A 26,315-nucleotide genomic window follows, 5' to 3' on the forward strand; every position below is an offset into this window, starting at 1 on the left:
CTCTGGCCGGTTACTGAGGGAGACATAAGACATGTCTCTCTCCAAGAAAAAGACTCTGCATAATGTGTAAGTAGGGAAAAGTTTCGATCTGTCTGTGGGATCTGCTTGCCTCTGACTAGGGCAGAGCAGCCACGGACTGCAATTTGTATTTTCTTTTTTTCTTTTTCAAGCTCTTGGAGAAAAGCTCTTGAGGTGCCCGGGGGTTGGTTTCAAGTGTCCACCCCTGTTTGTGGGTTCACACGCACTTGATGGTGGCAGCAGATTTTTCATCCCCAAAATTTAGGTTTTTAGGATCTTGGGAGGAACTTTTATACCAAATGCTGGAAAGATCAGCTTTTGGGGTGCGTTCGTGGGCCCTCACTGCTGCATTCATCATGCCAGAGTGGGGAATGAGACCTGACAGCAGGGGACCAAAAGGGTCGTCTCAGTGATGTAGCTGCTGAGATGCAGGGTTTGTTTTCTCTGTACCCAGCCCCAGCGAGTTTTGGTTTTACGTTGGGGGGAGGGGTGACCCAGCCCAATTTCAATACACCACTTTAGCTTCCTACTGATCGTTTGCATTTGGAAGCCGGGGAGGTGGGTCGGAGGGGCGAGTTGCTCAGACGCAGAGACAGTGGGATTGGGAGCTCATGACCTCTCACCACGGGACACACAACGAATGCCAACCAGCGCTACCCAGCAGGATGAGGGGGGTGAATGTGGCTGCCTATGTGGGGTATCTCGGAGGGTGAACAGTGGACTTATCTGGGTCCAATCACGTTTGCAAGGCCTCCAGCGGCCACTGCTACATGCAGTTGTCACATGAGTCACAAGTCCCCCACCCGGCCCTAGCAAGCTGTCTGTGCTTGGCAGCCCACAGCCAGGGCTGGGGGGGGGGGGGGAAGGGCAGCCAGCGGAGAGCTGGGGCTGAGACCAACACGTCCAGACAGCTCCACCAGGTGAGGTCCCAGGAGCAGAGACCCCCAGCTGGGACTTTGCCCCCTCTGATCCCCTCCTGGCTGCGGTACAAGACCAGAGCCGGCCGGATGAAATTCTAAACCCAGCCTCTGCTGCAGGGACGTCAGCACTGGCCCAGCCAGCACTAAGGAAACCCTCGCGCTGGGCTAGAAACCACACGAACCACAGGCCGGCCTCCACACCTGTCGCCTGCAGGCCTCAGGCCATGGACACGTTTCGGTTCAGCCTGAGCCCCAAAGGTAGCCAGGCTCAGGCCAGCTTGGGAACAGTCCGTCTCGGAATCTCGCTGGGCACAAGGAGGGGTTTTCCTCGCTACACATGGCCCTGGTGCGCCAGGCGCTAGGATCCACTGGGATTAATGGCCAGGAGCCCAGCCCCCTGTTTCCCTGTTATGCCTGCTCCGCTCCCCTCCCCCTCTCCCCCCCCCACAGTTTTTGCCCTGCATCTGGGAGTGCGGGAACTGCAGTTCTGCTTTGCAGTGTACACAAATTGTTACTCGCTGTTTTGAATTGAAGTGCCTAGCAAGGAATCCATGTGCCAAAGAGCATTTCCTGAATCTCCTTTGGTTTCTCTTTTGTCACCTACTTGTTGACAGGTATTGTTAAAATCATGAAATTGGGGGGATGCTAGTGTGTGTGTTAGACAAACAAAAGATGCAGAATTTTGCAGAATTTTAAAATATTGGGCACAGTAGTTTTGATATTTTTTCTTGTAGAAATTCTTCCCCAATGAGACAGGGTGGGAGGATTCCCGGCCAGGTTTGTTGTAAGTGAAACCCGGTCCCTAGATCCACGGAGCAGATTGTGACGGACCGGGCCGTGTCTGGGCGCAGCTGAGGGCATCCGCTCAGGGCGAACTGCTCAAATCCGGGGCTCCTTACAGCCCCCAGACTGGTGACCTCTCCAAACAGGCCACAAACCAGTCCCACAGAGCGCTTCAGCAGCCTGCCTGAAGCCTCATGAGCAAAACCCCTCTGACACCCCAGCAATATCCGTGCCCCTGATGGCCCCGGGCCTCATACACAGGTGGGGGGTCCTAGCACCCAATGCCACCTACCCTGAACAAGTTCTGTCCGGTTCCAAGAAACCAGCCACAGATCCCTGGTCAATTTACTCTCTGGATCTTACCCACAAATAACGCTGAGCCAATCCTTTAGCATCTAACATCTAAAGTTTTATTATTACAATAAAGAAAAGCATGAGAGAAAGGCTGTTAAAGGATAGTACATTACATGCACCGAATCTCCCAGTTCTCGATGCAGGCTCTAGCAGAGATGTTACAGCTGCTGGTTTAAAAGTTCTTGTTGCGCATCCTAGGATCAGGATGGGTTCACAGGTCTTTTGGGTTCTTCAATCCCTGCAATTCTGCCTCTGGGATGAAGTGCTGAGCTGAAAACAAAAATGAAGTCCACCACATGGCCTATTTATCCCTCCTTCCTGGTCTCTTCTTGGTTAAAGCAGGTCACCTGGTCCACCTTATTCCTGTGTTGCCTGCTGGTAGCCCTTAGGTATGAGTCACCTCTCATTCTTTAGGTGTGTCCTTGGCTCATTGAGTGCCATTGTCCCACAGGGCCTCGCTGATTAGCATGTTCATAGGCTGGACCCTGCCCAATGCTCAACCACATGCAGGGAAATATTCAGTATCCATACAAGTACATGCTTATAATTGCACACATAGACATTATACACACACATGAACAGCGTACATAGGATTAGCAGACAGTGAGCTTCTATTCAACACCCCACATGGCCCCCCTTTTATACCATTTTCTGGGGCCAACACCCCCATCTATGGGTGAAGCAGCGATCTGGCTGCTCCCCTCAAAATCCAGTAACATGACACAGATGTCTGCAGTTCTGCTAGTGCCCAAGTGCCCCGACAATGGACTCATCCAAGGCAGCGGTGTGGTTTCCCTCTGCCCCCCCCCCCCCCCTCCTCTGAGATCCATGGTTGCACCCAGATACAAACAAGTTACATCTCACTGCTGACGTGTCCGGGTGCTGATGTTAGATATATTGTACGTGGCGGTTGGACCAGAACATCTCTATCCATCCTGCTGTCCCTGTCCTGAGCCAGGCTCAGGGTGTCCATCTTATCTGTGGGGAGTGTGTTTGTCCCAAGATGTTTCTGAACAAGGGTGTTCTGGTGCCACCCCTCTGGACGATGTTTTCAGCCTGTGCCTGGTACCTCTGAGGTGTGGGAGTTTCTGAAATATCAGCCCAGCTCCTGCTGTATTGGGTGAGCTGGGCCTGCCTCTTGCTTCAAGCTCACGTTTGCTTTGTAGCAGCAAAATTGAGACTGCTTTCAGCTAGGCCTCAGGCCTCACCCCAGGGCTGTGAGGCATGGCCGTGTGTTTCAGGCCATCTTGTGAATACATTTACCATGCCAAAAAAATTACCCCCTGTCCAAGTGAATTCCACCCCAGGGCAGGGAGGGGGTTTCCTCGCTGCATGTAGCCCTGGTGTGCCAGGGGCTGGGATCCACTGGGATTAACGGCCACGAGCCCAGTCATGGAACATTCGTAGTCCATGGCATCACCATGAACCATTTGTGGAAATGTTGTGCTTAAAAGAAGCACCCAGGATCTTTATCAGGGGGATAAGGCAACACGTCACATTTATTGAACATACATCGATCAATCAATACTTATCATGTGCATATGATGCATCACACTCATGCACTCTCACACACACACAAGCACACTCCATCTTGTTGTTACCAATAGTTGCTCCCCCTCACTGCACTGTCCAGGTGAGTTAGATGGGGAGGGAGTGGAGCCGGGCTTCTGCCGATCTGGATCGATGCTCCCATGTTAACAAGATGAAACCCCTGGGGTCCCTCTGAAAAATACCTCATGTTCAGCCCTCTCATCCAGCCAATTAGTCATCACCTCACCTTTCTTAATGCTGCTTCAGAGAGAGTTCTTCCAAGGGCAGGCACTTGCTGCTCCACTCCCAAGGAGTGTATGTCCAGTCTTCTTAATGAGCTCACTTTACAGGTAGGCTATGTCTACACTACATCCCTTTTTTGTAATTAGACGTATCGCAATTGCTAATGAAGCAGAGCTTTGTCGGGAAAAAGCGCCAGTCTAGACGCTGATCTTGCGGAAAATAAAGCCTTTTCCGAAAGATTCCTTATCCCTTATTTCGTAGAGAAGGGCGGGAGGATGGGGCTAGTTGGCCAGTTCCAGCCCTGAGTGGTCGGTGGTGTGGGGGTGGTGAGCACGTTGCTGGTATCTCAGAAACTCTTCCTCCATGGTGAGGTAGAAGATGGGGTTGAGGCAGCTGTTGACATATGACAGGATACAAGCAAATGAGCTCTCTATTTCCAGAAGAGGCCATGAGCGCATAGCTGAAAGCTGCAGGAAGTAGAAGGCGTGGTACGGCAGCCAGCAGACGAAAAAGGTCGGGATCAAGCCGAGAAGGATCTTGAGCGGTTGGGTGGATTGGACCAGCCGGTTCCTTCCCAGCCTGGCAGTGTGAACGACGCAGAAGGTTGGGATCAGGCTCAAAGCTAATGGGACCAGAAAGCCGACCAGGAACTGGATGGCGACTGCGGCCTTGGCCCTCTCTAGTTCCACTTGGAAATTCATGCTGGTGTTGGCAGGTGTGACGAGGGATTCCCAGAGGTCACCGTACCGCAAGCTGAACCCAGCAGACAGGGCCCAAGTGCCCAGAGCCACCCAGCAGGCCAGGCAGGGCGTGCGGCATTTCTGGGCCCACTCAGGCCGTGCCGCGAGGACGCAGCGATGGACGCTGATGGCCATGAGGAGGAAGGCGCTGGAGAACATGTGCAGGGAGGTGATGGTGCTGCTCAGCCTCCTGGCCCAGTCTACTTTCAGGAAGAAGACGAAGGTGAGTCTGAGGGGCATGCACGCTGTGAATATTAAATCGGACACGGCCCGGTTGAGGAACCACACTGCGCTGGCCGTCCTCTCCACATGGCAGCCGGTGACGAGGAGGACGTAGCTGTTCAATGGCGCCCCGGCGAGGAAGACCCAGCCACACAGCACCAACAAGAAGTTCCGGAGGAACGCCATTCTCAGAGGCACTGCCGACACAATATGGCCCCCTTCTCCTCGGGGCTGGGCGGGGGCGGGGCAGATGCTGGGCTGAGGGGAAGAAGGGAGAGCAGTGAAAAGGGCTGCAAGACAGGGACAGAGACAGACAGAGGCGGCGTTTATAAACTCCCGGTCCCTGGGCTGAGCTGAGGTGGGATCGAATCCTTGCGGGCTGATGGCCCCAGTGGTACAAAGCCCTTTGAGGCAGTGAACCGCAGGGCAAGCAGGGGACCGAAAGGGTCGACTCAGTGATGTTGGTGTAGAGATGCTGGGTTTTGTTTTCTCTGGACCCAGCCCCAGTGGGGTTTGGTTTTACATTGGAGGGTGGGGGAAGGAGGTGACCGAGCCCAATTTCAATTAATCACTTTAGCTTGTTGCTGATCATTTGTGTTTCGAAGCCGGGTAGGGAGGCAGGAGGGGCGAGTTGCTCAGACGCAGAGACAGAGCCCTGGAGACGTTTCTCCCGCTGAGTCTCGCTTCCCCCTGGCCCACACTACGGGAGAAGGTTGAATTCAGCCACGTTCAGCAGCTTCAGCTCCGTTCATCTTTACTCAGCTTTCAGCTCCCTTCCACTTCTCTTACTCCGCGTAGGAGCGGGGTTCCTGGGCTTGACCAGCACGCCCCTCTCAGGGGCTTCATTAGAGTGGCTGAATTGAACCACGGCAGATTAACAGCAACGGGTTCCAACTCCATTGTGTAGACATGGCCTAAAAGTCCCAAATACACTTTTTGCTGGTGGTTTCCAAAGGGGCTGGCAACTCTCCCTTATTTGTGAAGAATTTAAGCAGTGACCAATCCTCCCTCTCCTTCTGCCCTTTAAACATTTTTTTGAAAGGGATTTCCCAGTTTTTAACAACAGTGACAAAGAACCCTCCCCTCCTCCTCTCACGCCAGGCAGTGCACGAGAGAAAGGGGAGGCCACTAACTCCTTTTGTCTAACGAAAGGCTGTTGCCAGAGTCAATTTGAGCGGCTGGACGGGGAGTCAGGACTCCTGGATCCATCCCAGACTCTGCCACTGAACCATTCAGAGAGCTTGGTTGAGTCATATCACAGCCTTGGGCCTCAGTTTCCCCTCCAAATATTTCCCTGTGCAGCATCGCTTGTGATGGAACACATGAGCTCGGACAGTGTCGCTCAACACCCAGTGGGGTGGGGGCTCATGACCTCTCACCACAGGACACACACAACTAACGTCAGACAGCACTACCCAGCAGGAGGAGGGGGGTGGAAGCGGCAGGAGGAAGGGGGAGAGCCAGGGTGGAGAGAGCAGAATGACACCCTATGAGGTTTCCCTCATTTCCTTACCCGTGTCTCGGGGAGATGCAGCGTCTCCGAGTCGAGCCCCGTCCCAGGTCCCCCACACGACTCCTGCAGCTCGCCCTGACTGGCTGAGCCGGCAGCAGGAAGCCGTGTGTGGGGGTGTATCTGGGAGGGTGAACGGTGGGTGGAGCCCACAGGACGTAGTTGGGTCCAATCACATCCACAAAGCGTGGAAGGCCTCCAGCGGCCATTGCTACATGCAGTTGTCATGTGAATCACAAGTTTCCCACGCAACCCCTCAGCCCTAAGAAGGTGTCAGTGTTCGACAGCCCACATCCAGGGCTGGGGGGCAGGGCAGCCATCAGAGAGCTGGGGCTGAGACCAGCAGGTCCAGCCAACTCCACCAGAAGAGGTCCCAGGAGCTGGGATTTTGCCCCGTCTGATTCCCTTCCGGCGGGGGAAAAAGACCAGAGCCTGAGACGTGAGCCCGGCCTCTGTGCAGAGACCCCACCACTGGAGCAGGTAGTGCAAAGGAAACCGTCGCGCTGGGCTACAGACCACACAGACCACAACTCAGCCTCCAACTTGCCTGCGTCTCACCTCTGTTGCCTGCAGGTCCCAAGCCTTGGGCAGGTTTTAGTTCATCCTGAGCCCCCTGGGACCCGTCCACAGGGGAATCTCTCTGGTTGCAGGGAGGGGGTTTCCCTGCTGAATCTGGCCATGTTGCGACCCACTGGGATAAACAGCCAGGGGACCCAGCCCTCTGTTTTCCTCTTATGCCTGCCTCACCCGCCCCCTTGCCTAGTGACCCGTCTTTGCCTTGCACCCGGGAGTGCGGGAAATGCAGTTCTGCACTGTAGTGTACACGAATTGTTACTCGCTGTTCTGAATTCATGTACCTAGTGAGGAATCCACGTGTCAAAGAGCATTTCCTGAATCTCGTTTGGTTTCTGTTTTGTCACCTACTTGCTGACAGGTGTTGTGAAAAGAATGATTGCAATTGGGGGGATTCTATTTTGTTACTGAAGCCGAATTAACTGTTACTCCTCATTGCATTTTCCTGCACGTCACGTGCATAATCTCTTCCACTCCATTTTTGCACAAGAGGATTTTGTGCAAAAACAAGCAGTGTGGACATTTCCTTTCGGCGCAAGGTCGTTAAGCCTCTCCCTGGGAGAGTGGCTGGGTGTCAGACTTCCCAGAATCAAAACTTATTCAAGAACACACTCGGCAACACTGCACAACTCCACCCACAAGAAGAGCACAGGCATAATCCAACAGGGTTTTCATGTTCATCAGATGACAACTCTCAGGGGGACTGGGCCCGACGATCGCGTGACACTGGTGGGGGTGGGGGCGCCAGGGAGCTGTTTGGAGGTGCATTGTGCGAGAGCCACCCCCGTTGTATTTAAAGCCCCCAACTGATAAAATCACCTCACTCCATTGGCCTCCAAAGTGGAGCTGGATATTTCTGCCTTCCCAGTCCTTTCAGTGCAGCTTTCAAGCCTCCCCAACACTTAAAATTTGGCTGCGGCATTTGCCTGCTTCTCGTTTCTCTCAGCCAATCTGGTCCCGGAATCAGATGCTGAGGTGGGAATTTCAGCTTCCTTTGCTTCTCAAGTCAGTTTCTAGCCTTTGTCATTGTAAAGAAACCCTTGAAATACCCTGACCGCCCCGAAGGAATCAGAAAGCCCAAAACAACCCACAGGCCCTTTCAAACCCACCTCCTGATAGTTTCAGGGGCAGCTGGTAAGGTTAGGAGGATCAAACTTGGCCAGGAATCAAATTAAAAAGGAATTTAAATTAAAAACAAACTGGAACATGTGTAACCCAGCCACCTACTAGGGAGCTGTGTCTTTAAGAGACCCATGTAGGGAGGTAGGAGTGAGTTGAGTGTTACTGGGCGGATTTAGCCTCCACCCCCAGAAGTTTCTGGAGTTGGGGGGGGGGTAGTTTGGGGTTAGACTCCATGAGGCAGCAGGCAGGGGGGAGCTGGGAGAAGCTGAGCAGGCAGCTTCCCTGCCTCTAGAGCACTTTGCAGCAGGTAGGGATGTTGTCAGCCCTCTACCAGGGCAATGCTGCTGAGAGCAAGGAGAACCTGGGAGGGAAATCCCTTCTTCTGTGCTAACTGTCTGCCCGCAGTGCTGGTTTGAGTTTGGCCAAACTCTGGTCGTTCCCTTTCTCCGTCAGTCGGATTCTTCAGCCCCTCTGTAAACCTAGCACCGGGGGCAGAGCCATTTCTGTTGTGTTGTTCTCAGTGTTTGTATTGTCTTGTGACAGGGTTTCTGTAAGTCTGTTCACTTGGGAGTTATCTGCCTGGTTGATCAGGAAGCGGGGCTGCCTCGCAGTGATCCACGGCCGGGGAACAGGCTGCCTGGATTCCAACTGAGGATCCTTGCAAGCAAGTGGAGAGATGGTTCAGACTCAGCCTATGGTGCACATTGGACAAGCAGAGGCACAAACTGAGACTTTGGTGAACTAAATCTGAGCTTCTGGGACCTCTCCCGACTTTTCCTTTTGTGTCCATGTGGAGTGGCCTGGTCACATTTTACTTTTGCTTTTTTCTTCTGTAACTATCGGAGGGGTAGCCGTGTTAGTCTGGATCTGCAAAAGCGACAAGGAGATGTATCTGACAAAGTTGGTCTTTGCCCACGAAAGCTTATGCTCAAATACATCTGTTAGGGTATGTCTACACTACAGCACTAATTCAAACTCACTTAATTCGAATTAGTTAATTCAAAATAAGCTAATTTGAATTAGTGCATCTAGACCTAAAAACTAATTCGAATTAGTATTTTGATAATTCAAACTAGCATGTCCACATTGAGTGGACCCTGAACCGAAGGTAAGGCTGGCCGGAAGCAGTGCCGGCAGGGCATCAGGTTAGGGTTTAGAGTGTGGAGCTGCTGCCTCAGGCTAGCGGAGGGCTGTGCTTAAAGGGACCCGACCCCCACCCTGGACAGACAGTTCTCAGGGCTCCCCACTTGCTTGTCTGCCTCGATGAGGGACAGCAAAGCAGTCCTGTTTTGGAGTGCCCTGAGTGCCCTCACTCGGCACATCACAGCACTCGGCCATCACCCCGGCTGCACTTGCCGCAGGCTGCCATCTGGGGGGGTTCAATCGGGGGGGCTGTCATGATCCAGGAGCCCCGGAAGAGAGCTTCTACCCCAAGGAGCCTGCAGAGCCACCCCAGTCCTCCCCATCGGGGGCTCGTGCCCCATTCCTCCCTCACCTCCTTCCACTTACCCCTCTCTAGCCCCCCTTCCTGATGTAAAAAATAAAGGACACGTGTGTTCAAAAATAGAAACTCTCTTTATTTAACAAAACTGGGGGGGCGGGAGGGGGATTAACCTTTGGGGAGACTAGGAAAAGGAGGTGGGAGAGGGGAAAAGAGAGGGTGGGAGAGGGGAGGGGGAAACCTGGGAGGAGGGAGCTGGAAGGGGGAAGCCAGGGGAAGAAGGAGGAGGGGAAGTATCAAACAATGGTACGCCATATCTTCAGTACTGTGTACAGATGTGGTCTCCTCATCTTAAAAGAGATGTTTTGGCCTTGGAAAGGGTCCAGAAAAGGGCAACTAAAATGATTAGGGGTTGGGAACAGGTCCCATATGAAGAGAGGCTAAAGAGACTGGGACTTTTCAGCTTAGAAAAGAGGAGACTGAGGGAGGATATGATAGAGGTCTATAAAAGCATGAGTGGTGTGGGGAGGATGCATAAAGAAAAGTTCTTCATTAGTCCCCGTAATAGAAGGACTAGCGGACACCAAATGAAATGAATGGGTAGCAGGCTTCAAACTAATAAAAGAAAGTTCTTCTTCACAAAGCAAATAGTCAACCTGTGGAACTCCTTGCCACAGGAGGCTGTGAAGGCTAGAACTAGAACAGAGTTTAAAGAGAAGTTAGATCAATTCATGGACGTTGGGTCCATGGAGTGCTATTAGCCAGGGGGTAGGAACGGTGTCCCTGGCCTCTGTTTGTGGAAGGCTGGAGATGGATGGCACGAGACAAATGGCTTGGTCCTTGTCTTTGATCCATCCTCTCAGGGGTAGCTGGTGTTGGCCACTGTTGGCAGACAGGCTACTGGACTAGACGGACCTTTGGTCTGACCCAGTACGGCCATTCTTATGTTCTAAGCTCAGGGTTCAGGGTCGGGGGTCTCACTGGACCAACTTGATTTTCATGCAAACCTGCTCCTGGGTTCGCATGTGGCCTTTGGTGGCCAGGCTGGCAGCTATCCTGCCTTAGACGGCCACTTTCCTGTGCCTAGTGCGGAGGGGGGGGATTTAAATCCCCGCTTCATTAGAAATTGCGATACGTCTAATTTACATCCCTTTTACGAAAAAGGGATGTAGTCTAGACGTAGCCGCATTGTCTTGGATCTGTCTCCCAGACCTTCTCCACCCTTGCAACTGCTGCTGGAGGTGCTCTCCTTTCATTCTCCATTCACACCTCATTCATTTCAACAGGGCAATCAGGGAAAGGGGAGAGGTCTGTTCTACTCCTAGCAAAAGACAATTGTCTTTACCTTAACTATTCCTAAGGCCTATAACACAAAGGGCTTAATACAAAGTTCTATGAGAATGACACATGGTTTTATGGAAGTGTTACAGAGATTCATCCATATATGAGAATGATGCGTGGTTATATGAAAATGTTGTAGAGATCTATCCACAGATACATGTAGATTCAGGGTGAAGAGGCAGCAAAAACAAAGTTGTCTAGAGCATTGGTGGCATGAAGAGAGGGACAGCGAACACGCCAGAGAAGATCGGATCATGTAGCCTCAGTTGGAAGACGTGCGGTACCCGCACCTTGAAACCTGCATAAACATGGAACTGGGTATGACAGAGATCCATACTCCCATGACTGGTGAGGAGCAGGTACATAAGGCAGTGGTAAGTCGCAGTTCAAAAGAAGCCAAAGGAAGGATTTCCAGAGGGCAAGTAAGGCAGGGTGCCCCATCATGGGACGCTCTCTGCCCTGCTCCAGGCTTCCTGCAGGCTGCCATGCACAGCAGCAGACCCCAGCCGGGAGAGCCCCCCTCACCACTATTTCAGGAGCGTGTGAGGGGCTGCAGCCACACGTACCAGCTCCCTGTTGCTTTTCCTGACTCCTGTGCCTAGGAGTGTGGGAAGCACAGAGCCTGCTGCCTCCCTCCTTTGCCTCTCCCCTGGGCAACCAGGAGCCGGAGGGATGCAGCAGGCTGGGCACTTTCCCTCACTCCCTAGGCACAGGAAGCAGGAAAAGCGACAGGGAGATGGTATCTGAGGCTGAAGCCTCTCATGCTCTCCCAAATGGAGTCCTTGCCCCCCACACTCGCTCCGCTCCCAACAGCCCCATGTCCTGAATCCTGCACCTCCATAGCCCCTCTGCTTTGAGCCCCTCTACGCCAGCCCCCTGCCCTGAATCACCTCATCCCAACCCTCTGCCCTGAGCCCCTCCTCACCCCAACCCTGAACTCCTGCCCCCCTAGGCCTCCACACCCTGCACCGAGCCCCTTCTCACACCAACCCTGAACTCCTGCCCCCCTAGGCCTCCACACCCTGCACCGAGCCCCTTCTCACACCAACCCTGAACTCCTGCCCCCTAGGCCTCCACACCCTGCACCGAGCCCCTTCTCACCCCAACCCTGACTCCTCCCTCCCACACCCAGATCTCCTCTCCCCCAAATTCCTGCCCTGACTCCTGTTACGCCCCTCCACATCGCCCCTGCCCTCGGTTCCCAGCCCCCCAGAGGGGGGCAATGCTTCTGCAGAGGATGAGGGGGCTGCACTGAAGGCTGCAGGGCTATGGGGCAGGAGCTGTTGGGGGGCGGTGTGATGGCGCATCTGGGATACCCTCGATCCTGCACCATGTAGCAGCAATATGAGACTCCCTTTTCCATTAGAATAAGGAGGGTTGATTGCTTCTCCACAATAAAGCAGAGCAGAGACATGATGTGGACATAAGGAGTCAGGGGCTGGCAGCCCTAGACCTCTTGGGGCAGGAGTGCATAGACCCCTCAGCTCCCAGCACTCTGCTTAGTCTCTTCTCTCCACGTTTCTTTAGCCAAGACTGACTCTTCCCCAAACCACCCCCTGCCTTTGTTCCAACTCCTTCCCTCTCCAGTGAGAGCTGGTTGGGTCACTGTTCATGCAACATGTGGGCCCTCAGGGCGACCCCCCGCTGGGCCGTGCTTACAGACAGAGGCCAGTAGGGGTCATCTACAACCCACAGCCCAAGCATAGCAACTAGCGAGTGGACCGTCTCCCCACTACATCACAGGCGGCCCCAGAACAATAGGGGGCAGTAGTGGGGCAGAGAGGCCATAAGGGCTGGGTCCAGTGTACCCCACACTCACTGAGAGGAGCTTGGTGTTAAGCAGACGGGAGAGCAGGGTGCAGTTGGGTTGGGGCAGGACAGGGGGACAGAGCAGGGGGGTTAATCTGGGCACTGCACCTCCCTACGAGATGGCCTCCCATGGTGAAAGTTTTGGAGGGGTTGGCTGGGGGTTGGGGCTGGCCCCTGGAGTGGCCAACGCCACACACAGAGCAGGCTGCTGTGTAGGGCACCACAAAAACTGGCCCCATTTGTTCTTACCCTACCCAGCTGCATATTTGTGTAGGGACAATCCTGGATCTAGCACGACCCTTGGGAAATTGCTCCCGGGGTCACTGTGTCTGGCCTTTCGAAACGTTCCCCTCACGTCCAGGCTGAATTTGTCTGGGTGCAACTTCTGTTCCCTGGGTCCCGTTAGACCTTCCTTGGCTGGACTGAAGAGTCCCTTGTTCAATATCTGTTCCCGTCTGGATACTGACAGACTGGAATCAAGTCACCTTCTCTCTGTTCAGCTACACACATTGGCTGCGTCTAGACTGGCATGATTTTGCGGAAATACTGTTAACGGAAAAGTTTTTCCGTTAAAAGTATTTCCGCAAAAGCGCGTCTAGATTAGCAGAGATGCTTTTGTGCAAAGCACCCGTGGCCAGTATAGACACCATTTTGTGCAAGAAATCCCATTTTCGCCATCGGGGCTTTCTTACACAAAAAAATTCTTTCCCTGTCTACACTGGCCCTCTTGTGCAAGAACACTTGTGCAAGCGGGCTTTTTCCCAAGCGGGAGCATAAAAGTATTTGCGCAAGGAGCACTGATTTTGTACATTATGAAGTCAGTGCTCTTGCGCAAATTCAAGCGGCCAGAGGAGAAAGCTGGCAAGTTTTTGCGCAAAAGTGGCTGCTTTTGTGCAAAATCTTGCCAGTCTAGATGCACCCATTTAGTGCCTAGATCTCTCAGCTCTCATTACAAGGTAGGTTTTCTATTCCTGCAAAAGGAGGCCCAGAATTCACTTTTCATAAAAAACCAATTTGATGTCAAAAGGAAACTATTAGTCCCACTGCAGAGAATTCATCCCCCAGGCAATATCGACATTCCAGACCCTGCACCCCCCAAAATTGTCCAGTTTACCTCGTGGGAGGGAGCTGAGGGATGGGGCTAGTTGCCAGTTCTAGCCCCGAGTGGTCGGTGGTTTGGGGGTTGTGAGCACGTTTCCGGAACCCCCGAAATTCTTCCGCCATGGTGAGGTAGAAGATGGGACTGAGGCAACAACAGAAATATACTGGAGCTAGAACACAAGCCAAAGTGCTTTCAGTGACTTTGAGAGGCAGATGGTACGGAGCTGAAATCCAGAGGACGTAGAAGACGTGATAGGGCAGCCAGCAAAGGAAAAAGGTCGGGATCAAGCCGAGAAGGATCTTGAGAGGCTGGGTGGCCTGGATCAGCCGGTTCCTTCCCAGCCTGGCAGCGAGAACGATGCAGAAGGTTGGGATCAGGCTCAAGGATAATGGGATCAGGAATCCAACCAAGAACTGGATCACGATGGCGTCCTTCACCCTCCCTGGATCTACTCGGAAATTCATGCTGGGACTGGCAGGTGGGAAGAGAGATTCCCAGAGGTCATCATACCGCCAGCTGAACCCAGCAGACAGGGCCCATGTAACCAGACCCATCCAGAAGGCAAGGGATGCCGTGTGGTGTTTCTGGGCCCAGTCAGGCCAGGACGCGAGGACGCAGTGATGGACACAGAGAGCCGTGAAGAGGAAGGCGCTGGAGAACATGTGCAGGGAGGTGATGGTGCTGCTCAGCCTCCTGACCCAGTCTATGTGCAAGAAGTAGACGAAGACGAATCTGAGGGGCAGGCAGAGGATGAAGATGAAATCGGACATGGCCCAGTTCAGGAACCACACTGCGCTGGCCGTCCTCTCCACACGGCAGCTGATGATGAAGAGGACGTAGCCGTTCAATGGTGCCCCGGCGAGGAAGGTCATACCCAAAAACACCATAAAGAAGGTTAGAAGGAGCTCCATTCTCAGAAGTGTTGCTGTCACAATATGGCCCCCTTCTCCTCAGGGTTGGGTGGGGGTGGGGCAGACGTTGGGCTGAGGGGAAGAAGGGAGAGCAGTGAAAAGGGCTGTAGGACAGGGACAGAGAGACAGAGGTGGCGTTTATAAACTCCCAGTCCCTGCACCGAACTGAGGTGGAATCAAAACCTTGTCCAGTGGTACAACGCCCTTAGAAGCAGCGAACCGCAGGGCGAGCAGAGGTCCGAAAAGCTCGTCTCAGTGCCGATGATACTGAGATGCAGGGTTTGTTTTCTCTGTGCCCAAACTCAATGGGTTTTGCTTTTAAATTGGGGGAGGCTTCTTTAGCTTCTTGCTGATCATTTTCAAGCCAGGGAGGGAGGCAGGAGGGGCGAGTTGCTCAGAGGCACAGAAAGAGCTCTGGAGACATTCCCCCCCCCCCCCGCAGTGTTGCTCACCCCGGCCCACGCTACGGGACAAGGCCGAATTTAGTCACGGAGCTTCAGCTCCGTTCATCTTTACTTGGCCTTTGGCGCCGTCCACACTGCAGGAAGTTGCCTGGAGCACACGCTCCTCTCCACTTCCTTTACTCCTCATAGGAGCAGGGTTACCGGCCTCGACTGGAGCACCCCTCTCAATTCAGTGACACACAAATTGGAACCCCAGAATATTGAGAGAGGCCTACAAGTCCCAAACACTGTTTGCTGTTCACCAGTGACCGGTCCTCCCTCTCCGTCTGCCATTTTAAAGCATTTTTAAAAGGGATTTCCCAGCTTCCAACAATGGGAACAACAAACCTCCCTTCCCCTGCTCTCCCACCCCACCTTACCCGTGTCTTGGGGGGACGCAGCATCTCCGAGTTGAGCCCCATCCCAGCTGCACGACACGACTCCTGCAGCTCGTCCGCACTAGCTCAGCCGGCAGCAGGAAGCCGTGTGCGGGGGTATATCTGGGAGGGTGAACCATGGACGTAGCTGGGTCCAACCACTTCTGAAAAGCCTGCAAGGCCTCCAGCGGCCACTGCTACATGCAGTTGTCACATGAATCACAAGTCCCCCACCCGGACCTAGCAAGTTGTCCATGTTTGGCAGCCCCCATCCGGGCCGGGGGGGCAGGGCAGCCAGCGGAGAGCTGGGCCTGAGACCAACACACCCGGCCAGCTCCTCCGGGTGAGGTCCCAGGAGCACTGGGACTTTGCACCCTCCGATCCCCTCTCGGCTGGGGAACAAGACCAGAGTCGGCCACATGAGATTCTAAAAGAAGCCTCTGCTGCAGGGACCCCAGCACTGGCCCAGCCAGCACTAAGGAAACCCTCGTGCTGGGCTAGAAACCACACGAACCACATCCCGGCCTCCAGTCTGCCTGTGTCTCACATCCGTCACGTGCAGGCCCCAGGCCAGGGGCACGTTTCGGTTCAGCCTGAGCTCCTAGGGTAGCCAGGATCATGCCAGCTTGGGAGCAGTCCTTAGGGGAATCTCGCTCGGGCAAAGGGAGGGGTTCGCCTGCTGGATGTGGCACTGGTGTGCGAGGAATCCACGTGTCAAAGAGCATTTCCTGAATTTCATTTGGTTTCTGTTTAGTGAGATATTTGCTGACAAGTATTGTGAAAATAATGGTTGAACAAAGAGAGCCGAAAGAGCGGCAGAAAAAATGCAGAGTCGCACCAGAACTGTCAAGTAAAAAAAAGGCGGGTACCTTAGGTTTTTTTGACCATATCAGGCTCCCATCGACAGCTGTCATCTTGAGCACCATTCTGAATTGCTCAGTGAGCACAGGGAAGCTGGGGGACTCTGGGGTGGCCTTGGAAAAGCTTTGCGAGCCACACTTTTTAGGGGAAGAGCTGCATGCGGCTCACAAGCCATGGGTTAGCCACTCCTGTGTTAGTTTGACAATGAAAAGATGTTGAATATTGCCGAAATTGAAAATATCGTGCCCAGCAGCTTTCATTTTGTTTTGCAGAATTTTTAATGTTTCATACAGAATTTCCCTCCTGGGTATTTACTCTGCTCTACGCAATATATTCAACAATGGTCCAGTAAAGTGTGAAGGCAAACCATCTGTTGGCACCAGCATGCAGGGACACCTGTATTTCTAGCTCTGATTTGGCACACAACTCATTCTGAGTGCTGAGAGGGGAACAGGAGTGTGGGAACATTGAGAACTACTGGTCTGCAGAGTCTTTGCCCACTGATAGGGCTGGGGGAGCAGATTTGGGAGTCCATGGCAGATTTCACCCCAGAATGGAAGCTGGAAGGTTGAATCTCACTTGCTAATCTACGTCCTGAAGGAATCAGACCCGGCATCTCAGAACTGATCCCCTCATGACACCCCCCCACCTGCGGCCCCCTTCTGGGGAGCTGTCCTCTCGGGGGCAGAGCGGAGCAGGGGGGGAGGTGGCTGAGCAGGGTGGAAATGCTCATGAAGGCGACTCAGGCCCACTTGTTACTTCAGTTACTCGCACAGAACATTTGGAAATCTTTAAATTGATTGAATCCCATTGTGTGCAGGCCGGCAGTGAAACAGGGACAATTGTAAGTGTCGGTGCACAAACGGCAGTGGTCTAACGAATCAATTGGGTGAACTCGAGGTATGAAAAGAAGAGATGGGTGAAACAGGCATCAGAGAAACTTGGTGGATTGTAGATGATCAGTGGGACAGGGTAATACCCGGATACCAATTATATCGGAGGGGCAGAACAGGCTGAGCGGGAGGAGCAGCGGGTGGAGGGAGAGGCGGGTGCTGTTTATCTATATGTGCAAAGAGCCAAAAATCACATTAAGTGAGAATTTTAAAGGAACCACGCTGGAACATGTGTAACCCAGGATATGTCTACACTACCCCCCTAGTTCGAACTAGCGGGGTAATGTATGCATACCGAACTTGCTAATGAAGCCCGGGATTTGAATTTCCCGGGCTTCATTAGCAAGTTCGGTATGCATACATTACCCTCCTAGTTCGAACTAGGGGGGTAGTGTAGACATACCCCTAGGCATCTAGTAGGGAGCTGTCTCTTTAAGAGACCCCCCATGGTTTGGGGACTCATGACCTCTCAACACAGGACACACAACTAATGTCAACCAGCTCTAGCCAGTGGGATGAGGAGGGCTGATCAGGCAGGAGGAAGGGGGAGATCCAGGGAATGGCTGGGGGGAAGAGGGAGAAGGGCAGAGTGGCACCGTGTGGGGCAGCTGGAGGGTTTCCCTCATTTCCTTACCTCTGTCTTGAGGGGAGGCAGCGTCTCCGAGTCGAGCCCCGTCCCAGGTCCCCAACCCGATGCCTGCAGCTCGCTCAGACTTGCTCATCCAGCAGCAGGAAGCCGTGTGTGTGGTTTTGTCTGGGAGGGTGAACAATGGGGGGAGACCACAGGACGTAGCTGGGTCCAATCACATGGCAAAGCCTGGTTGGTCTCCAGTGGCCACTGCTACCTGCAGCTGTCACATGAATCATAAGTTTCCCCCACACTCACCGGCCCTAGCAAGGTGTCTGCATTCGGCAGCCCACATGCAGGGCCACTGGGCAGGGCAGCCAGCAGAGACACGTCCAGCCAGCTCCACTGGGTGAGGTCCCAGGAGCACAGACACTAGCTGGGACTTTTCCCCCTCCGATCCCCTCCCAGCTGGGGTAAGAGAGCACATCAGATCTGAGCCCGGCTTCTGTGCAGGGACAGAGAGCAGGTTTCCCTGCTGGATTTGGCCCTGGTGCCATGATTGTGGGATGCATTATCAGGAATGTTGTGAGCAAGCCACGAGGAGTCATTCTTCCGCTCTACTCTACGCTGATTATGCCTCAGTTGGAGTATAGTGTCTAGATCTGGACACCACATTTCAGGAAAGATTTGAATTTCCCGGGAGAAGGTCCAGAGAAGAGCAACAAGACTGATGAAAGGTCTAGAGAACATGAGCTATGAAGGCAGACTGTTAGAACTGGTCTTGTTTAGTTCGGAAAAGAGAAGACTGAGAGGGGTTTTCAGGTATCTAAAAGGGTATCAGAAGTAGGAGGAAGAAAAATTGTTCTCCTTGGCCTCTGATGATAGGACAACCAGCAATGGGCTTAAACTGCAGCAAGGGAGGTTTAGGTTGGACATTAGGAAAAATTTCCTAACTGTCAGGGTGGTCAAACACTGGAATAAGTTGTCCAGGAAAATTGTGGAATTCCATCTCTGGAGATATTTAAGAGCAGGTTGGACAGACATCTATGAGGGATGGTAGATGGTGCTGGGTCCTGCCATGAGGGTAGGGGACTGGACTCGCTGACCTCTCGTGGTCTCTTCCAGTTCTAGTGTTCTGTGATGCTATGTTCTATGAATTGCTGGGATTAACTGCCGGGAACCCAGCCCCCCGTTTCTCTGGGTATGTCTACACTACCCTCCTAGTTCGAACTAGGAGGGTAATGTAGGCATACCGCACTTGCAAATGAAGCCCGGGATTTGAATTTCCCGGGCTTCATTTGCATAAGCGGGGAGCCGCCATTTTTAAATCCCCGCTGGTTCGAACCCCGTGAGCGCGGCTACACAGAGCTCGAACTAGATAGTTCGGACTAGGTTCCTATTCTGAACTACCGTTACTCCTCGTGACTAGTGGGGTAGTGTAGACATACTCTCTGTTATGTGAGCCCCGCCCCCAAATCACCCCACGCCAGTCTTTGCCGTGCATTTGGGAGTGTGGGAAGTGCAGTTGTGCATTGCAGTGTACACGGATTGTTAGTCGCCGTTCTGAATTCATGTGTCTACTGAGAAATCCATTTCTCAAAGAGCATTTCCTGAATCTCATTTGGTTTCTGTCTTGTCACCTGCTTGTTGGGAGGTATTGTGAAAAGAATTATTAAAATTGGGGGGATGATATTGTGTTAGTTTGACAAATAAAACATGCAGAATTTTGTAGAATTTAAGAATATTGCGTACAGTAGTTTGGATTTTTTTTCTTGTAGACTGTTTAATTTTTCATGCAGAATTCCCCTGCTGGGTATTTAATCTGCCCTATACAATAAATTCTACAATGGCCTGGTAAAATGTGAAGTTATGAAATGAGGAGATTGGCAAAACAGGTGTCAGAGAAACTTGGTGGAACATGGATGATCAGTGGGACAGGGTAATACTTGGGTACCAATTATATTGGAAGGGCAGAAGAGGCTGGGCGGGGTGGGGGACACTGTATGTCTATATGTGAAAAGAGCAGAGAATCAAATTAAGTAGGAATTGTTAATGAACCAAACCAGAGCATGTGTAACCGAGGCACCTACTAGGGAGCTGTGTCTTGAAGAGCCCCTTGTGGGGAGGTAGGAGTGAGTTGAGTGTTACTGTTGCTGGGTGGATTTAGGCTCCACACCCAGAAGTTTCTGGGGTGTGTGTGTCGGGTTTGGGGTCAGACTCCACGAGGCTGCAGGCAGGGCAGGTGCTTTTCTAAGGCCTGGATGAGCTAGGAGAAGCGGAGGCAGGAGCAGAGAGCAGGCTGCTGTTCCTCACTCTGCAGCAGGTGGTGATGGTGTTAACCCTCTACCAAGGATAACGGGCAAAGCTAAATTATATGGTAGGTGGAACCTGGGAGGGGAAATCCCTTCTCCTGTGCTAATTGTCTGCTCTCACTGCTGGTTTGAGTTTAGCTAAACTCTGGTCGTTCCTTTCTCCGTCAGTGGGATTCTTCAGCCCCTCTGTCAATGTAGCGACGGGGGAAGAGCCCAGGGGCGGATATAGGGCAGGGCGAGCGAGGTGGCCGCCCTGGGCCCCGTGCTTCAAGAAGCCCTGCACATGCGCTGTGGCAAAGGGGGACCCTGCGAAATTGTGCTTCCCTGGGTCCCCCCAAAATGGTCATCTGTCCCTGGAAGAGCCAGTTCTGTGGCGTTTGTTCATATTGTCTTGTGACAGGGTTTCTGTAAGTCTGTTCACTTGGGAGTTAACTGCCTGGTTAATCAGGGAGCAGGGCTACCTCGCAGTGATCCACGGCAGGGGAACAGGCTGCCCGGACTCCAACTGAGGATCCCTGCGAGCAAGTGGAGAGATGGTTCAGACTCAGCGTATGGTGCAGATTGGACGAGCAGAGGCACAAACTGAGACTTTGGTGAACTAAATCTGAGTTTTGGGGGCCTCCGACTTTTCCTGTTGTGTCCATGTGGACTGGTCACATTTTATTCTGGGATTTCTCTTCACTTCTGTTTGCTGTAACTGTGGGCAGTATCTGTGGGTTAGACAATGGGCGTGTCCTGTTGGGAGAATTAGATCATTTGTTTCTCCATAAGGTTTTATAAAGTTATTTAATTAAATTCATTTCTTTAGTTTCTTTTGGAGCTTGAATGTCAGGAGGCTGACAATAGGCAGTCCTTGCCGAAATTCCTTACAGACCGAACTCTGGCTCTCCAGTACTTTCTATAGCGCTGGGTTTTTTTAGAGGTTGGATAAGTGCAATGAAATTTGGCCCACCCAATGTCAAATATCAGTAATAATGGGGGATTTCAACTATCCCCAGCCTGACCGTGGACACGTCACTTCAGGACGGGTATTAAGAGAAAGTTTAAATGACTCCGTCTGGGAACAGCCTTTCCCTGCACCCACACAGGGAGGGGCCATTCTTATGACATGGAGCGCAGGCTCTGCTCCCAGAGGTGACAACAGCTGCTACACTTGGGAATAGTGACCATCAGAGAATTCGATTTAAAATCCCCATGGTACAAAAACACCTCAGCAGCCCTGCACTGAGGCATTTTATTTCAGAAAGGGGAGCACCACGAAAACAAGGCGGTAACTTAAACAGAAATTGAAAGTTACAGGCCAAGAGTGAAATCCCTTCAAACTGCAGGAAAAAATGTTTAAACGCACCACGCTAGAGGGTCAACTTAAATATATACTCCATATTAAAAGACTCAAAAGGTAAAAAGCAAAGAGCGTGCAGTTTGTCAGAAACAGGAAGCTACTAACCAACCCGCAAAACCCCTGGACGATCGAGATGTGAAAGGACGATAAGGCCATTAAAAGAAACTGAATTAATTCTTTGCATTGGTCTCCACAGCTGAGCGTGTGAGGGAGGTTCCCACCCCTAAGCCATTCCTTTCAAGTGACATGTCTGAGGAAACATCTGTGACTGAGGCGTCATTAGAGGAGATAACAGAAGAAAGTGATGAGATCAATACATCACCAGGCGCAGGCAGTATTTCTAAAGGAACTCTCATGTCCCCCGTCAATCTTCTCTTTTCTAAACTAAAGAAACCCAATTCAGCCTTCCCTCATAGGTCATGTTCTTTAGACTTTTAATCATTCTCGTTGCTCTTCTCTGGACCTTCTCCAATTTCTCCACATCTTTCTTGAAATGCGGTGCCCAGAACTGGACACAATACTCCAATTGAGGCCTAACCAGTGCAGAGTAGGACAGAAGAATGACTTCTCGTGTCTTGCTCACAACACACCTGTTAATGAATCCCAGAATCATGTTTGCTGCTTTGCAACAGCATCACACTGCTGACTCATATTCAGCTCCTGGTCTACTATAACCCCTAGATCCCTTTCTGCCGTACTCCTTCCTAGACAGTCGCTTCCCATTCTGTATGTGTGAAACTGATTGTTCCTTCCTAAGTGGAGCACTTTACACTTGTCTTTATTAAACTTCATCCTATGTGGACAAGGGGGATCCAATGTGCTAAGAATTCCAGAAAGTGTTTGATGAGGCCCCTCCCCAAAAGCTCTTATGTAAAGTGACCTTCCATGGAAGAGGAGTCAAGGTTCCATCATAGTTCAGTAAATGATTAAGAGGTAGGAAGCAAAGGGATCCTAGGGACAGGTTTTATTGTCCAAGTATTTCCTTGTAGAGTGCCTGGGAATGCCAAGCCCGGGACCAGGGGTGGGGGATGGGTTTGTGTGTCTGAGCCTGGGCGATGCTCCCCAATAACGGATACATGCGACTAAAATCCAAAAGCCGTGTGTTCGAATCACCTCAGGCCACCGAATGTCCTCAGAAGTCACCAGTGTGATGTCCCGACAGGGATTTTGCTCTGTCAAAAAAGCCCTCGGTGCACTGCCTGGGTTCTATGCTGAGAGCCACCACAGCAGACCCCACACGACGAGACATGGTGGGAAGGTGCCCGGCCAGGTTTGTTGTAAGTGAAGCCCGGTCTCTAGCACCCTGGAGCAGATGTCTACAGTTCTGCTGGTACCTGAGTGCCCCTGACAATGGACTCAGCACAGGCAGTGGTGGGGTTTCCCGCTGCCCCCTGGGCTGGACAAGGGCAGCCCCTCTGAGATCCATGGTTATACCCAGATACAGACCAGTTAAGCCTCAGTGCTGACGTGTCAGGATGCTGACGTTGTTAGATACCACCATGTAGGGTTAAAATTCTCTGAAACACCATCTTGGGCACAGGCGCCATTTTGAGAGCCTAAACAACAACAGGGACTCCATTTTGGTCACCCTTCTTCTCCCTCCTTTTCCTGTGTTTTGGCAGGAAACCCAGCATCCAGAGGCTGCCCATCTGAGCGGCAGAGTGCAGGAGCCATTCAGACGGGTACACCAGGTTCCACACATATTAGGTATTGGCGCTGTGGGAGGTACACTCACATGCCAGGAGTGATATCCATCATCACTCCTCTCTGCCTAGGACACACTTGCACCCATGACAGCGCAGGGAAGAAGGGTTTCTTAGGCTGAACAGCTCCAGCTGAGGGAGTGTAGCCAGCCAGACCCTCCTCCCCATCACATCCATCTTATTTGCCTCTCTGAGGTTCCTGAAGCATACAGGACAGAGAAGGAGCAATAAAATCAGCATAGTCTATGCTGGCTCATCTGATCCTGAGAAGCTGAAAACATAGATATGAGGAGAGAGCGATTAAGGCAATAAGCTGGCCTCGAGGCTGCGAGAAGTGCCCGGCTGGCATCCATGTTGATACGAACATACACACAGTCCCTGGGAGAGGAATTTCCCACTGAGAAAAGAATCCCCAGTATTTCCAATTTAGTTATCTCTCTCTTACAAGTGTAAATTAAGTTCACAACTCCCTTGTAAAACTGGTCTCACAAAAGACAGACCAGCCCCATTTGGCATCACAGATAAGAAAGAGAAATACGTGACCCCATGGGTATAAAGATGGGTACAGCAGCACACTCACTATGGGTATGTCTACACTACCCCCCTAGTTCGAACTAGGGGGGTAGTGTAGACATACCCTTTGAGTGTCAGTCTACCCCTCTACCTGCTGGTCGGGTTAGGTGTTTGACCTCCCGAGGTTCTATGGGGACGCCCACCTCGTATTTTCGTCTTTCCTAGGAACTGAGGGACCAGCCCTGGCCTGACACGCTGGAGTCGAGAGGCACAGAAGGGGGTAAAAATTGTACCTGGATGTGGTCCTCTGTCTTGAGTGTACGCATAGAAAGAGTAAGCTGTTACTTGGTACCATTATTTCTATTTGTCTATCTTTATCTTCTTTGTAACCACTTCTAAGATCTATATATTCTAGCAGTTAAGAAATAGAGCAATAGCCATTGTAACCATATGATTTATAAGCTTCTTTAATAAACCTGTAATTGTTTAAGTTTTAATCTGACTCCTTCAGTTGCTGTAACAGAACCAAGCACAATTTAAAAGAACTTCAGCCGGTCATAAGGGACAGGTATAGGGAGAGCTTGGGCGTTTGGATCGTGTCACTCCCAGGTGACAGATCCGTTGGGGCATCTCTCAGCCTTTCCTAGGCTGCCCGCTGCGAAGGAATCCTGTATTCTAGCAGCTAAAATCTGAGGTGTAATAAGCTCTTCCTATAAACAGGGGCGTCTGTCAGCCTGTTGGCTGCCCTCTGCGACAGGACCCCGGTCCTAGCAGTAAAGTCACGGACGTTAAACCTTTTCTCAGCACACATACACACACTGCCCTGACCGTCGGCTGACAAGCCCCCAGCTTCTGCCCTGACTCCTGCTATATCCCTCCACACAAACCAGCCCTTATTCCCCAGGCCCAAAGAGGGAGGGCAGACCCTCTGTGGGGGATGGGTGGCTGCACTCAAGGCTTCAGGGCTAGGATCTGTTGGGGGCAGCCCCAGAGTCACAGGGGGAAGGTGCAGGTCAGGGAGGTGGCAGGGGCTGGGCTTAACCCACACTGGGTGCTGCGCAGAAGGGAGATCTTGAGGGAAGGGTGCAGTGGGGTTAGGGCGAGGTAGGGACAGAGCAGGGAGATCATTCCAGGAGCTGCACCTCACCAAGAGATGCCCTCCCAGGGTGAAACCCATGAGGGGCAGCTGTGGGATGGGGTTTAACCCTGGAGCTGGCAACGCCGCACACACAGTAGGCAGCTGTGAACGGCACGACAACATTTGGCGCAATTCGGTGCCCCACATTTGGTGGCACCCTACCCAGCTGCAAATTTGTGTATTGGGAGGGACAGTCATGGATACACCACGACCATGGGGAAATTGATCCTTGGATAAGGGTCTCTAGTCATTCAAAACGTTCCCCTCACTTCCAGGCTGAATTTGTGTAGGTGCAACTTCTGTTCCCTGGGTCACATTAGACCTTCTTCGGCTGGACTGTAGAGACTCTTGTTCAATAACTGTTCCCGTCTGGATACTTACAGACTGGTATCACGTCACATTCTCTTTGTTCAGTTACACAGATTCAGTGCCTAGATCTCTCATCTCTTGCTATAAGGCAGGTTTTCTAAACATGGAAATGGAGGCCAAAATGCACTTGCCATAAAAAACAATTTTGGGGTCAAAAAGAAACTATTAGTCCCAGTGCACAGAATTCGTCCTCCAGACAATATTGACATTCCGGGACCTGCATCCCCTAACATTAGCCCATGTGCCTCCTGGGCGGGGGAGGGCTGGAGGATGGGGCTAGTCGGCCAGTTCCAACAGCAAATGGTCGGCGGTGTGGGGGTTGCGAGCACGTTGTTGGTACCTCAGAAACTCTTCCTCCATGGTGAGGTAGAAGATGGGGTTGAGGCAGCTGTTGTTATATGTCAGGACTGAAGCAAATGCGCTTCCTTTTTCCAGACTATGCGGAGGGTGCGTAGCTGAGAGCTGCAGGAAGTAGAAGACGTGATACGGCAGCCAGCAGATGAAAAAGGTCGGGATCAAGCCGAGAAGGATCTTGAGAGGCTGGGTGGCCTGGATCAGCCGGTTCCTTCCCTGCCTGGCAGCTAGAACAATGCCAAAGGTTGGGATCAGGCTCAAGGCTAATGGGATCAGAAATCCAACCAGGAACTGGATAGCGACAGCGGTCTCTATCTTCTTTGGAGACACTCGGAAATTCCTGCTGGTGTTGGTAGATGGAATGAGGGCTTCGCAGAGGTCACCGTACCGCAAGCTGAACCCAGCAGACAGAGCCCATATAAGCAGACCCACCCAGAAAGCCAGGGAGGCCATGAGGCCTTTCTGGGCCCACTCAGGCCGTGCTGCAAGGACACAGCGATGGACGCTGATGGCCGTGAGGAGGAAGGCGCTGGAGAACATGTGCAGGGAGGTGATGGTGCTGCTCAGCCTCCTGGCCCAGTCTACGTGCAGGAAGTAGATGAAGACGATTCTGAGGGGAAGGCAGACGTTGAAGATTAAATCAGACAGAGCCCGGTTCAGGAACAACAGGGCGCTGGCCGTCCTTTCCACACGGCAGCTGGCGACGAAGAGGACGTAGCTGTTCAATGGTGCTCCGGCGAGGAAGGCCAAGCCGCACAGCATGATGAAGATGATTTGGAACTCCATTCTCAGAGGTGCTGCAGTCACAATATGGCCCCCTTCT

At 52.3% G+C, this 26,315-nt stretch overlaps 3 protein-coding genes across 3 annotated transcripts; all 3 read right to left on the reverse strand.

The window, feature by feature from the left end:
* Positions 1-2,905: 2,905 nt before the first annotated feature.
* On the reverse strand, positions 2,906-5,063 carry LOC149521864 (chemerin-like receptor 1). The gene has a single exon (XM_089772520.1). It carries the CDS (start codon positions 4,994-4,996, stop codon positions 4,130-4,132), a length of 867 nt encoding a protein of 288 aa, XP_089628646.1. The 5' UTR covers positions 4,997-5,063; the 3' UTR covers positions 2,906-4,129.
* Positions 5,064-11,954: 6,891 nt separating this feature from the next.
* On the reverse strand, positions 11,955-14,661 carry LOC102454190 (chemerin-like receptor 1). Its single transcript, XM_075907759.2, has one exon. It carries the CDS (start codon positions 14,617-14,619, stop codon positions 13,717-13,719), a length of 903 nt encoding a protein of 300 aa, XP_075763874.2. The 5' UTR covers positions 14,620-14,661; the 3' UTR covers positions 11,955-13,716.
* A 10,677-nt stretch (positions 14,662-25,338) lies between these two features.
* On the reverse strand, positions 25,339-26,315 carry LOC102453953 (chemerin-like receptor 1). Its single transcript, XM_006113698.3, has one exon. The coding sequence runs from the start codon at positions 26,276-26,278 to the stop codon at positions 25,415-25,417; it is 864 nt and encodes a 287-aa protein (XP_006113760.3). The 5' UTR covers positions 26,279-26,315; the 3' UTR covers positions 25,339-25,414.

Source organism: Pelodiscus sinensis, chromosome 22 (genome assembly GCF_052426305.1).
Source record: "Pelodiscus sinensis isolate ZL-2025 chromosome 22, ASM5242630v1, whole genome shotgun sequence".
Classification (NCBI taxonomy): domain Eukaryota; kingdom Metazoa; phylum Chordata; order Testudines; family Trionychidae; genus Pelodiscus; species Pelodiscus sinensis.

Bases quoted from the DNA above. Each gene is read 5' to 3' on its own strand.
- LOC149521864 (XM_089772520.1), bottom strand. From the start codon at position 4,996: ATGGCGTTCCTCCGGAACTTCTTGTTGGTGCTGTGTGGCTGGGTCTTC.
- LOC102454190 (XM_075907759.2), bottom strand. From the start codon at position 14,619: ATGGAGCTCCTTCTAACCTTCTTTATGGTGTTTTTGGGTATGACCTTC.
- LOC102453953 (XM_006113698.3), bottom strand. From the start codon at position 26,278: ATGGAGTTCCAAATCATCTTCATCATGCTGTGCGGCTTGGCCTTCCTC.